The 17,927-nt window shown below is 49.3% G+C and overlaps 1 protein-coding gene across 4 annotated transcripts in view; it reads left to right on the plus strand.

Moving 5' to 3' along the window:
- LOC116946672 (regulating synaptic membrane exocytosis protein 2-like) overlaps positions 1-17,927 on the plus strand; it is an 81,635-nt gene that overhangs the window by 1,440 nt on the left and 62,268 nt on the right. For 3 of the 4 annotated variants that reach the window (XM_032961854.2, XM_032961856.2, XM_032961857.2), the window contains exons 2-5: positions 6,150-6,369; positions 11,994-12,325; positions 14,760-15,054; positions 15,463-16,180. In XM_032961854.2, the coding sequence (XP_032817745.2) occupies positions 6,150-6,369; positions 11,994-12,325; positions 14,760-15,054; positions 15,463-16,180 (1,565 nt within the window). The remainder of the gene's footprint in view (positions 1-6,149; positions 6,370-11,993; positions 12,326-14,759; positions 15,055-15,462; positions 16,181-17,927) is intronic. The other variant, XM_032961855.2, reaches the window with a different exon arrangement.

Below are 17,927 nucleotides of genomic sequence, written 5' to 3' on the forward strand. Positions count from 1 at the left end.
ATAATTGCCCTTGCCAGATGGCACATGTTTATTTTAAGTATGTCACAAATGTCAGTTCAATCAAGGTATTTTTTTGAAATATGTTTTACGAGGAAAAATACGAAAATTATAAACGTACTGTATCGAAAAAGTTAAATATTAAAACAAATATTAACCAATTAACTGAATAAATTAATGTAGTTACAAATCACACTGCAAAAAGAGCAGGTCAAAACTGGTCAATGAGAGTTAATAATTACGTGTAATTCTTGAACATTACTTGAAACATGCATTATATTGTAATTAAGAAACGTCTAAAGTTTGTCGCTGTATATATGCAATGGCATGCAAAATAATTTACAGTCCTTTTCATTCCACTGCTAGACGAAGGCCTCCCCATGCCCTGTCAGTCACGTGGGTTGATCAACCATGCACCACACTGGTCAGCGTGGCTTGGTGCACGTGCAGGGCCCAGGGTCGTTTCAGATGTCACGTGTCACTGATGTTAGCCATGGCCGGGAATTGAACTCCGGTGGCTAGGTTCACGGCGCACGGCGCTAACCACTGTGCTACTGCTCCCCCGTAGCAAATACAGAAGTAGAGATGAGCTCTTCTGTGTGGTGTGCTAACTTTGATAAGACACGTCAATGACACACGCCCAATACGGTTTATGTGTGAGTGCAAGAGTTGCCCAGGCGGTGTGGAGCGATTATTCCCAGAAATAATGAATGGGGCCTCCTAACTTCACGAGTGACAACCGTCTCCACAGAGTCGGGAAGGAGACCGAGTTTCTGGCACTATTGCAGTCCTCACAGATGTTAAGGGATGCTGCTTTTTGTGGGTTCTGGTTAAAGATTGGGGTTAGGGTTGGGGATAGTAGTACCTAAGCTTGCTTATCCTGCCACAAATCTGCGGGAACAATAGTCTCAAGACTTCTATTTGAGTTAGAACATAACCCATATTATTACAAATCGCCAAATGTACTCACTCTTCAAACTGAAAAAAAAACCTAACTCGTTTTGGATTCAGAATATAGCATACCGGGTGGGCTTAAACCACAACCGGCTGACCTGTCTGATTGAGGACTGGGCAAGAGGTTGAGGGATATCATAATCTGAGTGGCCAAGACATGAACGGTTAAACAACCTTATTTATAGACTGGTCATAGGAGACGGAGAAAGGAAGATGAGTCAGAAAATCAAATCAGACCACGAGTACATTTGGTATTCACATCATTCTTACAATGCAAGGATATCACGAAGGCCCTGTGTTTCACAGGCAGGTATCGTCTATAGTGGTTTCACAACAGGATGCGATGTTGCGATATCGTTTTACTAAATTTGTCGATTTGCAAGTCATTTTCAAATTTGGACCATAAAACCGGCACAGATGGCCTACTCTCTTTCTCATAACGTCACGGGATCTTTAACGTCCACTCCGAAGCAGACAGCATATACTCGCGTCAATACACCCACAGTATTGACCAGGGCGGCTACTTTTCCCGAACCGTAAATGTTTGCAACAAACGGCAAACTTTCTGCCGCTTGACCAAGACCCAAATTGCGATACCTGGAAGCTACCAAGAAAGTGGAGGTATTTCCCATGCAATGGCAAAAGGGCATTTTAGTTGCTAAATTCACAATATGGCCATATAGCAAGGTAGTTGAACCATACATGGCTTGGGCAGGTCGTGATTCAGAAGGTTGCCAATGCCTACCCGCATGGGTTTCACCCTCGATTTTTCGTGCCTTCTTGCAGGCAATGCCGTGGGAAATCGATGAGGTCCCTGCCAGGTCAATAGATGTAATCAGTATTATTGTGTTGGCGCTGGAAGGTTGCTTGTAGACCCACCCAGGCGGTGTGCATGCCTGCCACGGCCAATGCCTGGCCCCAACCCAAACAATATCACTAATGGTTGTCCACGTAGGCTGGTTAACACGCACGCAACTACTGTAACCGCGCTACGATTAAGTGTTATTGTTCTGGTCTCTTTCTCGGCAATACTTTCATAAAATTGAAAAGCTCCCCAATTCTTTAAAATGCGCTGAGGCATGCTTCCTGTAATCCTGAGTACATTACATTGGCTCTAACTTTCAAGCCACCGTGTATCAGTGGACTTTTAGAGGCTGCATCAAATGCCAGCACATGCACACGCAGACAAACACACGCCGTTCTTTTGGCCACACACATACTGAGCAGCATCAACGAAAAAAGGTCAAGGTACAGCCCTGCAATTGCTCACACACGTCACTGCTGGTGGGAGGGCCTCCACGAGAGGGAGCGCGAGAGAGTCGCTCTAAAATATGATTTTGGCTGATTCTTCCATGCTGACCGCACGTCTTCGAAGATGGGAATGGGCGTAGGCGTGGGGGGGGGGTCTTCGGAAACTTTCACCGCTGTTTCAGCTGCTGCGCTGGAAGATCGAACCCGACGACCTCTGGATTGAAAGTCCAACCCGCTGCTTACCATTTACATCGTGGCAGCATCCAAAGCGGCATAGCAAATCAAAAACTGCACAACAAATGGCACGATACATTATTACATAATAAATAATGTATTTAGCAAACACACCTCCTTCCCACATGTGTCTTTCTCTACATGTAAAATTAAAGTATATTTGATACATCCCATCAGCTGCACGGTTTTCTGGGAATGCATCTTATCAGCAGCGCTGGTTCAACACACGCAAACTCTGGACCGGTTTCGACATTCAGCGTGCCATCAGCAGTCAGGCTTGCTTGAACCAGTGCTGGTGAACTGATAGATCCTAGTAATGGGAAACTACCTAGTTTGATGAAATACTATAACAAAACGGCAATGTAAAACAGACGAATCATCGAGTGTCGTCATGGAGAATTGTTAAGTTACAAAATAAAGAATGGCACTGTGGCCCACCTCCCCACAACCAACGTGAGATTGCTCGATGTAAATATAGCTTAGAGGATCTCTGGAGATGCGTTGACAGACCAGCATCTCACGCAAACCTTACCCAACGGAAATTAGACGTGTCATCACCACCAGACCCAGACAGGGAATAGCAGGCGTATTCCAGCACTGTATTTGTTACACTGTACGGTTAAATATACCGTGGGTTGCAATGTACATGATGGTAGTCGCCATGGTAATCAGCCGTACGGTGCTGTGATCCGGCACATTGAGGGATGGGCTATTACATGCTCACGGGTAAAGTATAAAACGGTTGTGGTTTCTATCAGTGAACCCAACTGATTTGTCCATGCAAGTGCAGCCAAATTTGTCTCTAAATGGCAGCGACCCCTCGTGCCAGCGGAGAGAAAGTTATAATTGGTTTATAATAATCACGAGGATGGGATACGGGGGTGCACACACAGAGAGCGTGAGGCAGAGGTGGGCAGACTCCTGTGCTGGTTAAAGATTTTGTCGCGAGCAGTCTGACGGATTTAGTGAACTTAATTATGTCAACGGCGACGATGAGGGGACAAAAACATCACGTGTGATCAGTGCCGGACTAAGCTAGTGCGGGGCCTGTCGCATATGTTGTTTTAAAGGGGCCCTTAATAAATAAATAAAACACGTAAATATTAAAACACAAATTTTTAACTTGCGTAGTAAAATAATTGTCTTTTTTCATTTGCTATACAGCCAGATAATACAACAAATCGCTCACCTTAAACACCCAGTCGTTCGTAAAAGTTGAAGGCAGTATAGTACTATAGTAATAGAGCAAGTGCAGAATCACTGAACCGGAATTGATAGCTTGATGTCATTTAGCGCGGGGCCCTTGAAAGTGCGGGGCCCGTAGCTACTACATGTGTAGGATAATCCGGCACGGCGTGTGATGACTGCGACTGCCCACTAAGACAAAACGCGTGACTGACTGACGATTCGACATTAACGAGTGTGAATGAAGACGCAAGTTTTTCAGATTTGGTCAAGTTTTCAGAGACCGCAGTGCGTTGTGAATTTTAAAATTGGCGATGGCGTACAGTCTATGTACGTGAAAATATGTAGCGAGTTTACTGATTAGCTCAACAGATACTTTTGGGGCGAGGGGGAGATACCAGTAGTGAACAACTAAAAAGTGTTTGACTAAATATGTGACTGCTTCAGTCGACTAGACTAAGAGCACGATGACACGGAGTCCACAGACTTTTACTCGACTAAAATGGCACAGATTGTCGCTGACTTACACAAAGACCGGACACTTTTTTTACATGCCGACTAAATTACCGCTACTTGCTAGCCCCACCATTGTCAACAGGTGTGTTTCCTCACTCATCACTGTTTGTTGTAGTACGGAGTTAGACTGATGGCTTTAATCTAAGTTGTCTTGTGGTTGTTGTTGTTGTTGTTTGACATGCATCCCACTGGGATTTTTGCACACAGCGTTGGTGTACGGTGCTTTTTCTGGAAGATTGTTGCTGTTTTTTCCTGGATTTTTCTGTTTGCGCCTAGTCAGTTTAAGATGTTTTCTTGTTCATGTTTTTGTTTGTTGCGGTTGCACCCGATTCAAGAGCCGAATGGCTCACAGGGCTATACCACATAAATGAAACTGAAACTGGGTGTCAATGAGTCCGCACCATTGTAGGATGGCACTTGCATCTCCTCTCGCATCGTCTCTGAGCTCAGAGACGCCCTCCACAACAACAACAATCCACACTTGTTTTTGTAGAGCATTCCACTTTGTGGCGGCCACACGCTGTATACGTCCACTGTAGGCGTTTCCTCATCCGAGGTAAAAAAGGACGGCATATCTCACGGGAAGACGAGTATCTCACAATACCAGCAAAGGGGGGGGGGGGGGGGGGAATTAATGCGTGAATGCATTGACTTTCGATTTAAAGCATTTGTGACTGCAATGATTCATCTTCTTTGGTTCTTTCGGTAAAGTCACGTAGAATGATAATAAAATAATAAATTGATAAAATAAAATAACACAATAATATTCTCACGACGTTTCGGCCACAACACAAGCGGCCTTCATCAGGTGAAGGGGGGCGAGACTGTCTGGTAGGACAGCAATTTATTGGTAGGACAGCAATTTATTATTTTATTATCATTCTACGTGACTTTACCGAAAGAACCAAAGAAGATGCATTGACTTGTGTGGTGTATTATTATGCAATTGAAAATAAATGGGACTTTTAATGTCCCGGGAAGACTGACAGATTTCCCAGGAAAGCAGCTGCCACAAAAAAGAGGACGATCTTAGAAAAGCGAGGTCAGGTGATGGCCCTAGCCCACTGTTAAGAGGAGTGCTCTTCTCGATGACTCCGCAGTGACCTAGAGGATCCAATGAACATAACCCTATTGGTGGAAATATGTTTTAAACCCAATGAAACGTATTTTTCAATTTCTTTTTTTCGAGGGAACGTATGTTATATTGCACGCTGGAGTAACCTAAATGATCCTGTGGGGTAAATGTTTGATGCATTTATTTCCAAATATATTAACAAACTGGCCAGAAAGCCGAACTGCATTGAAGTGATGAAGCACTATCACGTGACTTCCACGATCCTCACAAAAAAATCCTCTTTGTGGAGGCATGGCGGTGAAAAGAGGCGCAGAGCAGATGGCATATTTAGTCTCTGAAGCACCCAGCGCTTGAACTAGCGGCTCTGAAGTGTTCGCTGAGAGCACTTGTTGGGAATCCGGGAAAATCTCTCAATTAAAACAACACACGCCACAAGGCTGCACTCTGCTTTGGGGTTTGTGTAACCAGAACTCGGAAGAGTCATGCACTTGTTTCTGGTTGCTCAGTCTGGCTATACATATTGGTTGAATCCCAATTTTCGTGAGAGTGAATTTCGATACTTGAAAAAGGCGCAGCCCTGAAATTGCCTGCTCATGCCACTGCTGCCGGAAGGGCCTCCACTACAGGGAACTCCACTGCCATTCGAGAGGATATTTTGCGTACGTTGGACAGACGTCTTGAAAGAGGTGGGAGTACTCACGCTTTGCTCGTGAACTCCCGGTCGACTCGCTGTGATGTATCCATTTATACTTCTGGGTGGATCGAGGCGGGGATGGATTTAAGAAACGTGCCGATTGTTCCAACTGCCATGCCGCAATTCTGATGCGCCGCCAAAACGCGTGCACCCACGCAAATGCACAAACGTTGCATCTGTGTTAAATTAATGATGCCTGATAATAATAATAGTCTGGAAATGTCACCCCCCACCACTGTTTAGGAGATTTCAGCAGCAGATCGAGAGCTACAAGGAGCAGATCAAGAAGATTGGCGACGATGGCAAGAAGCAGCTGGGGACCATCGAGCAGAAGGATGAGGCCCCAACCTGTGGCATCTGCCACAAGACCAAATTTGCCGAGGGCTGTGGCAACGTTTGCTCCTACTGCCAAACGCGCTTCTGTGCACGCTGCGGTTTCCGATTCGCTCTGCGGCCCGGCACGGTCAGTCAATCCCTCTTTCCCCAACACCTCCTCTTTCCCCACACCGTTAATCATCGTCCGCCAATTATCCATCCACGGCCGGATGCAGGCCTTCCCCAAGCCGTCGCCATTTCTCGCGATCGTGCGACGTTGCAGTCCATCTATCACGTGCACACGAGCTGAATTCGTTCGCTCCATGTACATGGTGGACGTACTCGCGAGCACGTTCACGCCTTTGGCTGCCACTCCGATATTCGCCTTGACCACCATCCATCATTCCGTCCAGCGATGCGTCCTGCCCACGACCTCTTAAAATATAAAACAAATCACGAGTTATTTATTGCACGCTCACTTTAGAGCCAACTCAATAAGGAAAATCTCTTTCAAAATTGATGAATGGACGACAATTCTGCTTTGGCACCTTTACGAAACATGTGAAATTCAAATAGATTTAGAGCTTTGTGACCTTGATTAATATTCAAAATATTAAAACATTTGGTTGCAGTGGGCTGTGTTTATATCAATGACAATGATGCTGTTAGTGGTGAATCTTTGATCTTATCAACATCATCGTCAGCGTTGACCTGTCTTCCGCTGGGTGAATTCCTCTCTAAGCGGTCACCATTCCCCATCATCTGGCGATGCAACAATCCACCTAGCATCTGCATACAAGATACTTGCATTGCTCCATCTGTGGTAGACATCCTCTCGTGCTCCTTCCTTTGGTTGCCACTCTGTCTCTAGTCTCGACCAGTGGCCATCATTCCTTCGAATAAAACGTAATGTCGATGCCCACTTACTTTTCTTAGCTGTGAATATGATGCATCTAACTTGCGTAATCCACGTGTGTTTTGTCCTGTCAGTCTAATTCTAAGCGTGCATCTCTCCATGCATCTATGCACCACGTTGAGCTTGTGATCCATGTCATTTGTTAGATGTCTACGTTTATGATTACAGTATGGGAAAAAAGTATTTGATCCCCTGCTGATTTTGTACGTTTGCCCACTGACAAAGGAATTATCAGTCTATAATTTTAATGGTAGGTTTCTTTGAACAATGAGAGACAGAATAACAACAACAAAATCCAGAAAAACGCATGTCAAAAATGTTATGAATTGATTTGCATTTTAATGAGGGAAATAAGTATTTGACCCCTCTGCAAAACATGACTTAGTACTTGGTGGCAAAACACTTGTTGGCAATCATAGAGGTCAGATGATTTTTGTAGTTGGCCACCAGGTTTGCACACATCTCAGGAGGGATTTTGTCCCACTCCTCTTTGCAGATCTTCTCCAAGTCATTAAGGTTTCGAGGCTGACGTATGGCAAATCGAACCTTCAGCTCCCTCCACAGATTTTCTATGGGATTAATGGTCTGGAGACTGGCTAGGCCACTCCAGGACCTTAATGTGCTTCTTCTTGAGCCATTCCTTTGTTGCCTTGGCCGTGTGTTTTGGGTCATTGTCATGCTGGAATACCCATCCACGACCCATTTTCAATGCCCTGGCTGAGAGAAGGAGGTTCTCACCCAAGATTTGACGGTACATGGCCCCGTCCATCGTCCCTTTGATGCGGTGAAGTTGTCCTGTCCCCTTAGCAGAAAAAACACCCCTAAAGCATAATGTTTCCACCTACATGTTTGACGGTGGGGATGGTGTTCTTGGGGTCATAGGCAGCATTCCTCCTCCTCCAAACACGGCGAGTTGAGTTAATGCCAAAGAGCTCCATTTTCGTCTCATCTGACCACAACACGTTCACCCAGTTGTCCTCTGAATCATTCAGATGTTCATTGGCAAACCTCAGACGGGCATGCATATGTGCTTTCTTGAGCAGGGGGACCTTGTGGGCGCTGCAGGATTTCAGTCCTTCACGGCGTAGTGTGTTAGCAATTGTTTTCTTAGTGACTATGGTCCCAGCTGCCTTGAGATCATCGACAAGATCCTCCCGTGTAGTTCTGGGCTGATTCCTCACCGTTCTCATGATCATTGCAACTGCACGAGGTGAGATCTTGCATGGAGCCCCAGGCCGAGGGAGATTGACAGTTCTTTTGTGTTTCTTCCATTTGCGAATAATCGCAGCAACTGTTGTCACCTTCTCACCAAGCTGCTTGGCAATGGTCGTGTAGCCCATTCCAGCCTTGTGTAGGTCTACAATCTTGTCCCTGACATCCTTGGATAGCTCTTTGGTCTTGGCCATGGTGAAGAGTTTGGAATCTGATTGATTGATTGATTGCTTCTGTGGACAGGTGTCTTTTATACAGGTAACAAGCTGAGATTAGGAGCACTCCCTTTAAAAGTGTGCTCCTAATCTCAGCTCGTTACCTGTATAAAAGACACCTGGGAACCAGAAATCTTTCTGATTGAGAGGGGGTCAAATACTTATTGCCCTCATTAAAATGAAAATCAATTTATAACATTTTTGACATACGTTTTTCTGGATTTTTGTTCTTATTCTGTCTCTCACTGTTCAAATAAACCTACCATTAAAATTATAGACTGATAATTTCTTTGTCAGTGGGCAAACGTACAAAATCAGCAGGGGATCAAATACTTTTTTGCCTCACTCTATATGTCATAGCAGGTGATGTTCATGGACATATTTTCTAAATGTTTACACAGATAGGAAATATTACAATCGTGCAATTATGACTCAATCTTTCATAAATTCAAAAATCAGTGATAGATCTACCATAGCAGCTGTAAGACATGTAATATAATCGCGAAACGGATGCCCGCAACAAAGTACTGTGGGTGAAAACACACACAATTATAAACCTGTGAAATTGATCAAAATCCAATGAAATGTATCTTGTATACATAAGAAGTCCTAGGCATTGTGAACTCTTCAGCGAATCACGAACTCAGCCCCGTGAAACGTGCGTTCAGCCCCGTGACACGGGTGTGCTCAACCCCGTGACACGCGTGTGCTCAGCCCCGTGACACGCGTGTGCTCAGCCCCGTGACACGCGTGTGCTCAGCCCCGTGACACGCGTGTGCTCAGCCCCGTGACACGCGTGTGCTCAGCCCCGTGACACGCGTGCGCTCAGCCCGGTGACACGCGTGCGCTCAGCCCCGTGACACGCGTGCGCTCAGCCCGGTGACACGCGTGTGCTCAGCCCCGTGACACGCGTGTGCTCAGCTGGTGTCCGTGAGCGACTCTCCCCGTGTTCTTGATGTGTCCTCGCCTTCGCTGTCATCTTTTATCTAGGCTCACATGAAGGTAGGAAATGTGAGCAGCGGTGGTACATGTAGAATCACATCATTTACTCATCTTCCTGCCAACACATTAAAGGCATAGGAACATCAGACGGAAAAATTCGACTCTGAGCTTTGCCAGCCAAATTATGTTTTTGCCGTCATGACCCAACTGTTTGACGATATTCAGTAACGCACTGCGCTGCCCTCCGATGCATTATGCACATTTGAAATTGCAGACGGAAGTAATTGATTATTTCCCCGCGTATTTTCTGCTTAAAAACGTCCAGGGCCTAAAGTACCAGAATGGCGACCCCTTCCACCCTTTTTTTCCCCATCGCTGTCGCCGGTAACCCGAAGTCGATTCGTACAAAATGGTGCTGCTGCTGCTGCTGCTGCGGTGGGATTCCATTGGGGCACGATCAGCAGAAACGACACGACCGGGCGCGCACCTACGCGCCAATCCCAAGTGATGCATGCTCTCGTCTGCTGGCGTCGGAAGCGAGACGATTCAACGCCGCGCACGAAGCCTCCCTCTTTGTGTTCGTCGTCGTCGTTGCTTGCGGCCGGCCGGCGGGGCGCCGTCGTGGTGGCCATGCATCGCGCGTGGCGCTCGCCCGAATCCAAGGCGCTCCGGGCCGCGAGGCGTCTCGGTGCCTCTCGCGCGCCAACTTCGTGCTGCGCTCTGTCCAGCGGTGGTGTGGAGGCTTCATTGGGAGCCGCCCAACACCCCGCCGGTGAATGCGTACAACGCTAGCGAGAAGATGACCGAAGAGGAGATGTTAACTAGAGATAGAGAGAGATGCAAGGCGATGATTGAAATGTAGACGAGAATAGAGGTGCAGCGAGATCAGAGGAAAAAGATTTAGACAGGAGATAAATGATAGAGATGAATTGGCTCTTTGTGTTCATTAGCTGGTTGAGTTCATTAGGATTTGAATATAACCTGATACTTGGTGCACACCGATTATTTTAATGAATCTGGGGCTCCTTGTACTACTTGGGGCCCCACGCTTTTGTCTGGTTCGCGTCTAGCACCGCCACTGCCTTGTACCTTGCAGAACATTAATAGCCAATTTCATCACTATGTCCCTGCAGCCAGAGTAAAGCCTAAAGTAAAGCCTACGCGTTCAATTCAGAGTGAAGTTGTTGTTTTTTTTTTACCCTGGGGGTGAAATTTGCTTGCAGCAGCAGCAAGCACCCTTGTGTGACATTTAAGGTCTCTCCCGTAATGAAGCACGTTATTAAAACAAATTATAGGCATCGTTGGTAAAGTTTAAATACCAAGATGCGTTTTTTGTGTGTCTGGGCGTCAGCGTTTTGGAGCAATAATCAAGTTATTAAGGGCTGAGATATAATGCGTAACATGTAGAATGCAGAGTTATTTTTCGGCTACGTGTGTATATACACAGATTTTCGTTAACTGCTGGGTGAAAGCCTCACCACGCCATGTTACGTATGGGGGTTGTTTGACCATACTTCACCACGCCGGTCAGTAGCGGGTAGCGAATAGTGGGGGGGGGGGGGGGGGCTTCGGGGGACAGATCAGGGCAGCCAGCACCAACACTGATGTTCGCCAAGGCTGGGAATGGAACTTATGGCACCACCGCCCCTCCCCATACCCTGTAAACCGCTGCACTACGAGAAACCTGGATCCGTGTACGTAGCGAATGATACCCAAAGCAAGTCACACAGCTCGACGGAATTTAGTAAAAGGGTTCGGATTCCAAGACACCGCATGGAGGCCTAACTCCACATTCCGTCTGCCGTGACAGAGGTAGAGGACGGAGCAAGGCACTGTGAGTGCTGCGTTCGGAGCTGAACGTGTTACGTTCGTGTCAGAACGGGCTCTCACCTGGGTTGATTAACTAAATCCACCGCCAGAACCTATGCAGAGATAACGAGCAGACACTGAGGCAGATTTAGTGGTTAACAACGAAATGTGAGCGCGCGTTGAGTCTCCACTGTGTTGGTGGCGGATCTCCGTTGCCTGCTGCTGCAATTTGTGACGTCTCTGTCGAGCTCTCCATTGCACTTTCTGGTTATGCCGGGCTTTGCTTCTTCAGAAACTGATTGTGAAGCGGTCCACTTGGGTTGAGTTTCATTCGTAATAAAAAAAATTGTCACCAAAAGATGTGTCACCAGATTCATAGGTCACGTGAAACTAGCCGTGTGACAAGCGGCGGACATCAAGACATCATAAATGGTGGACATCATGATGTGTGAAGTTTGCTCTGCGTGCTGGGAGCTTTTTCAGGAAGTGAATACCGAACATCGCGTTCCTGAAGCTCCCTGCACGTGGAGCAAAAACATCGAGAGATCGTGCCAAACACCACGTGGTGCAACCCGAAAACACCTTGCAGATCTAAACGGCACAACTGGTGAAAACCGAGAGCAATCCGGTCATGCTCTTTCTCCACGCTGGGCTCACGAGTCTTGTTTGGAATGTTAGCAGGTGATGTGGCTCTGCACACGGTGCCGGAAGCAGCAGGACCTGCTGGTCAAGTCGGGGACCCTGTTCCACAACCAGCAGCCTCTGGGCCGCCTAGACGGCCTCCTGGTGGGCAGGGGTCCCGAGGCTCAGCCGGGGCTACGCGCCGGGCTGACGGAGCGGTCGCAGTCGCAGTACCAGCTGAGCGCGCGGGACAAGGAGCGCGTCGTGCTCGAGCCCCAGCAGCCGGACGACCGCGACGCCGCGTGCACGGCGCTCAACAACAACGACGGCGGCGGTGGCGACGGTGGTGCGCCGCAGCTGCGGACGAGGAACGACCCCGCGGGAGACAGGTGCGGCGCGTCGCTTCTTACTTCTTCACCGCAACAGGGGTCAAGGTCTCCCGCTCGTGTGAGCGTGTGATTGGTGATTATCTCCACGATAAAGTTTTTTTGTTGGTTTAGATTGCATACATTTGAATGCGTCGTTAATCCTGCGATCGAACAAAAACACCTTTATTATGGATAATGTTGGTCGGGAAAGCCTACTTGTTAAAAGTGATTATCTCCCTTGACTAGTGACATAGTTATCACGTGTGGCAGGCAGTGCAGCTGCACCAGGGCAGGCCAACCAGCTGGACAAGACCATTGGCACTCCAAATGCAATGACGATATGAAATGAGACGTCTCGTACCGTCGTCTTTCGGGAGGGTCGGTGGCATATCTTTCCTTGAACGAGGGCTCGTGCCAACCACCCTTCGCCACTGCCTTTCATAGCCCTGAACCAGTAGTGGAAAGTTCCCATTTCCCCTGCCACAAAGTGGCACTAATTGTATTGACCCAATCTGGAAAGTAGAGATCAGAAGGTAGAAAGCACTCCTGAGATAATAATAACAAAACAAAAAATATAAAGCGAGCACATTTCACGAATTGGGTGCATTGTTTTATTGGTATGCGGGATAATCGACGGCTTTGGTAGCATCGATGGCTTTGGCCATGATTACATCTTGATCTTAAATACGGATGACAAAAGACGGGTCCCAGTCCATCCCCAGCACTGGGATTTGAACTTGTGATCCTTCGACATACGATGCGAGCGACTGAAACACAGCGCCACCGCTGTCGGCACACCGCTTCACAATCAAACAAGAACACAACCCCCCCACCCCACACACATAAAACCCGGAGGCTTCGCACTTGCTCAATATTTCATTGCACTCCGAAAAGGTGAGGAGCAGAGAGTTGCTGTACGGGGTCGTTACCGTGGCGCACGGCGCTGCGGCTCCGCTTGATGAGATCTGGGACCCGCGCACGAGAGACTCGCGCCCTACCCAGCGTCCAGGAGTCATAAAATAGCAATCCTCGCCGGCCGCAGCAGCATACCAACGAGCAAGCAAGCCGCTCGCCGGGAGAGGTGGCTGCCTTCAAAGTTTCGCCACGGGCAGGACAAATGGAGCCTACAGATTTGCTCCTCTCTGCTGCTGCCTGTGCTGCTGCTGCCTGTGCTGCTGCTGCTGCCTGTGCTGCTGCTGCCTGTGCTGCTGCTGCTTGTGCTGCTGCCTGTGCTGCTGCTGCCTGTGCTGCTGCTGCCTGTGCTGCCTGTGCTGCTGCTGCCTGTGCTGCTGCTGCTTGTGCTGCTGCTTGTGCTGCTGCTGCCTGTGCTGCTGCTGCCTGTGCTGCTGCTGCCTGTGCTGCTGCCTGTCTTGCTTGATGCTGCCTGTGCTGCTGCTGCCTGTGCTGCTGCTGCTGCCTGTGCTGCTGCTGTTGCTTGTGCTGCTGCTGCTTGTGCTGCTGCTGCCTGTGCTGCTGCTGCCTGTGCTGCTGCTGCCTGTGCTGCTGCTGCCTGTGCTGCTGCTGCTGCCTGTGCTGCTGCTTGTGCTGCTGCTGCTTGTGCTGCTGCTGCCTGTGCTGCTGCTGCCTGTGCTGCTGCTGCTGCTGCTGCCTGTGCTGCTGCTGCCTGTGCTGCTGCTGCTTGTGCTGCTGCTGCCTGTGCTGCTGCTGCTTGTGCTGCTGCTGCCTGTGCTGCTGCTGCTGCTGCCTGTGCTGCTGCTGCTTGTGCTGCTGCTTGTGCTGCTGCTGCCTGTGCTGCTGCTGCCTGTGCTGCTGCTGCCGTGCGTGTAAGTGGTTAGGCTCTGCCAAGGCGCCAAGCAAAATGTTCCAGCAGAGGTCGGTTTAATGAGAGCTTGCGCTTTAATTTAAAAGACCGCTTTTTGTACCTTGTGTTATATTGCAGAGATGTGCAAGTAACTGTGAGCTGCGCCGTCAAACATTTGCGGTCGACGACAAAGTGATGCAATGGCTATCGGCTTGGCATTTTTCTTTTGGTAGATATTGTTTTCTCTTTACATGGTATTTATTTTTTGGTTTGCTTTTTGTTTTACCGGATGTCTGAAATATTGACTCGGTATTGTTTTAAATTCCCAGTGCAGCAGTGCAGACATGGGAGCGAGATCACGGCAGCCACCAAACAGACGAGGCACCACCCCCCAGCCCTTAGGCCGACAGCTCATGTCAAACCTCACCCTTTACCATCGACAAAACCCATTGCCTCACACTGCAAAATTAGTGTAAACATATACAATGCCATACGTACAGTGCAAGTATTATTTTCACCTTTGATTTTTTTTTTGCTTGAACGATGGGGGAGGGGGTGACCAGGCGGGAAATAAAATCTGAATTGTATAAAATAAAATGAATACTGTGGTGGTGGTGGTGGTGTGGATATGTATTTGGTTCCTCCCTGCACCCCCCCCCCCCCACTGCCAACCGCCCCTTCGCCAATGTAAAGACGAAGGCCGGTGTCTGCGGGGGAGCTGGGATTGCGAGGGCTGGAGCAGCGAGAGACGCGCAACAATCTGAGGCAGGCGGCTGTCGTCGGCCATCCCTCATCGCAGCCGACCACGGGGAATGTGGAGGGCCCCCGGGCACGGGGGGACGCGCAAAACGGCCGCTGCGTCGAGTCGAATCCGCGAGACAAAGAGGCGACGCGGCTGCGGGAGCAGCAGCCACAGCAGCAGCAGCAGCGGCGGCGGTGCGAGGAGGAGGAGGAGGAGAGGGCAACTCGCATCGAGGCACCGCAGGAGGTGCGTGCGCCATTCTTCTTGTGACTACAACGGCGGCGTGGCAACGTGCTGATAGCGCGGTCCGTGCAGGGCGCGATATTCAGCGCATGTTTAATTCATTTTGCTCTCTCGCCTGCTGAAAAATGAACTAATAAGAATGTTACGCTATTAGAATACTCTTTTCTATTTATATTCGAAAGTAATTAATTTATTTTGAAATCATGTCACGCCTGCTAATCTATGCATTAACAGTTATTTTGGTCAATTTATTTTGTTCATAATAATGCTGACATTTAAAGTATTTTACATCCTTACCCTGCTCATTAGCCTGCCCACCCCCTCCTTGGCGCCACCCCCACTACGGTCGTTTCAACAGCCAGTAGAACAGCAATGGAAGTAACATAGCCGATGCGTTCTTTGCACTGCCAGGACTGGAAACGAAAGGATGCCCTGAGACATCATCATCAGCAGCAGCAGGAGCCGCAGCCAGAAGCCGTCTACCGGCACGAACCCGGCAATGTTCACTTCCCTCCGGTGAGACTGCGGGCAGAGGAGGCTGGATTAAGGCACTCACCCATGGATTCTGCTCGATCCCGAAACAAGCACCGCTTCAGCGACCCAACGCCGCCACCGCCGCACGGGGAGGCCGCGGAAGACCCTCGGCAGCCCCCGCAAGGCGACCGGCGCGACGTTTACGCCCGGCAGCAGGTGGCCGCCGACTACCGCGGCCGGCGCTCCTACTCGGAGGAGAGGATCGAGCACCCGGTCTCGGCTCGCGGCAACCCGGCCCCCTTCAGAAACCCCAACCGAGGCAACCCTTCCACGGACCGGCAGAACCCGGGCGCCGCGGAGAGGGCGCCGGCGAGGGCGTCGGACGCGCGGGGGGCCCAGCAGGGCCACCCGGAGGGCGGCCCCCGCAAGGGCAAGCGGGGCAAGCCGGAGAGCGTCCTTCGCAACGACTCCCTCAGCTCCGACCAGTCCGAGTCCATGAGGCCACCGCCGCCGCAGCCCAAGCCGCACCGCGCCAGGAAGGGGGGGCGCCGGCGGCATAAGTCAGTGAGCAGCTCGGAGGAAGAGCTGGCGTCCACGCCCGAGTGCAGCAGCTGTGAGGACGCCGAGGTCGAGAGCGAAGGCTTCGCCGAGAGAGGTGGGCGCCACCCTTCGTCTGCGTGCTTGTTTTTTCATTTGCCGTTGAGATTTGTTTTGATTTCGTCGGGGCTCGACTCGGCACGTCTCGTGCCGTTTGAGAGGGCGCGGGATTCTAAGGCGGTTTCACTTTCTGATGTCGGCGCTTTTTTTCGCCTCTACTCGGCGACTGTGAGCGCTGACGCGTCGACTCAAGTTTGCTACGTGAGCGCGAGCGGAGCGTTGTTGTGGTGTTCGCATCCGAGAGATGGCGTGTGTGTGGCTGACACGGAAGAAAGGATACTTCTGGTCGAGTGGATTGATAAAGCGTTCGCGTGCGAGGTGGAATCGCGAGGGACGCGACCCCGAATTGGGTCACTTCGTTTTTCAAACACGTGATCCGAAGTGTGGCTGAATTGGTGCGGGGTTAAGGAGGCGACGGCAGATTTGTCGTAGTGCTTCCGATGGAGGTGTTGCAAGAGATCCGTTTGAAGCCCGCTCGTACATCGGCAGGCGACGAACAAAACGCCGCTTGACAGAGTATGCGACATTCGGCATCTTGAGCGAGCAAGCGCCGTGGGAATAATTTGCGTCGTCGGCAAACTGGATAATTATGAGCATGCGGATGTTGAATACGCTGCGATATTCATCGTAATGCATTATACACTGCTGCCAAGTTAAATCCATTACATTATACAAGATGGTTGTTTATTAGTGCTCAATTGATTAAATGTTTTGGGCTATTAGGTTTGTCAGCTGTAAAGGACACGCGCTGGTTACACTTTAGCAAACTGCAAACAATCTGCACAGTGCAGATTCATTTAAAACTTACAGCAATTACCACGAGCATTAATAATGCAAATAATGAGTCGTGTCAGAGCGTAGTGGCGCCGTCCACGTCACTCGCCGGCCTGTGCCTTGCAACTCACGGCCAAGTCTTCAGGTTGCATTGTCAGAAAGCAACTGTCCCATGGGACCAATTTTGCCGGTATCAAAATATGAAAAACAAGAATAGGTTTTACTCTTTCTGGCAATACAACAGTTGTGTTAAGATGTTCAAACACCAATGAGATACCTGTTGGCAACGACTCAAATAACTGCATTAGCCACACGTACTTCCCCGAGCTATGAATGCTCTGACACGTGCATTGTCTTTGTACTGTTGGCCTGTTGGCGTTCTCTCGTCTGACACTGGTGAGAGAGACGAGGTCATAACGAAGGCTACTGTCTCTGGTGTAGGGCAATCAGTTTCAGAGACAATGCAGAGATTGTCAGAGCATGCTTGTTTGCATGTTCACCGCAAATAGGTATCGTCGGAAAGGGTAAAACATATTCTTACTTTTCATACTAAGCTACTGTCCGTCAAGAGCGTTCAGCTGGTGAGGCCTATATCATCCGGAACGGTGGTTTAGGCCACACCAGTTAAACGTATACTGCCCGATTGTTAATCCACTGCTGGATGAGGGCCTCCCCACACTTGCGAAAGGTCGTGGGGGTTGTTTGACCGTACTTCAGCATGCTGGTCAGTGCGGGTTGGTGAAGGTGGAGAGCGTAGGAGTACAGTACAACGATGGCTTTGCTTCCCACCACGTAGTAAAGGCCCTCCAGCAGCCCACTAAAAATCTGTGTGGGGAGTGGTCACCCATACAAGCACTATCCAGCCTCAACCTTGCTTAGCTTCTTCCAAAATCAGTGGGGAGATCTCTTTAAGACCAGAGCATGTATTTGAAAGTGCTTCACGGAGCATGGCAAAACCATCAGAGAGGTCG

The sequence above is a fragment of the Petromyzon marinus genome, chromosome 27 (genome assembly GCF_048934315.1).
Source record: "Petromyzon marinus isolate PM22_M1 ecotype Great Lakes invasive population chromosome 27, UKy_Petmar_22M1.pri1.0, whole genome shotgun sequence".
In the NCBI taxonomy this organism is placed as follows: Eukaryota; Metazoa; Chordata; class Hyperoartia; order Petromyzontiformes; family Petromyzontidae; genus Petromyzon; species Petromyzon marinus.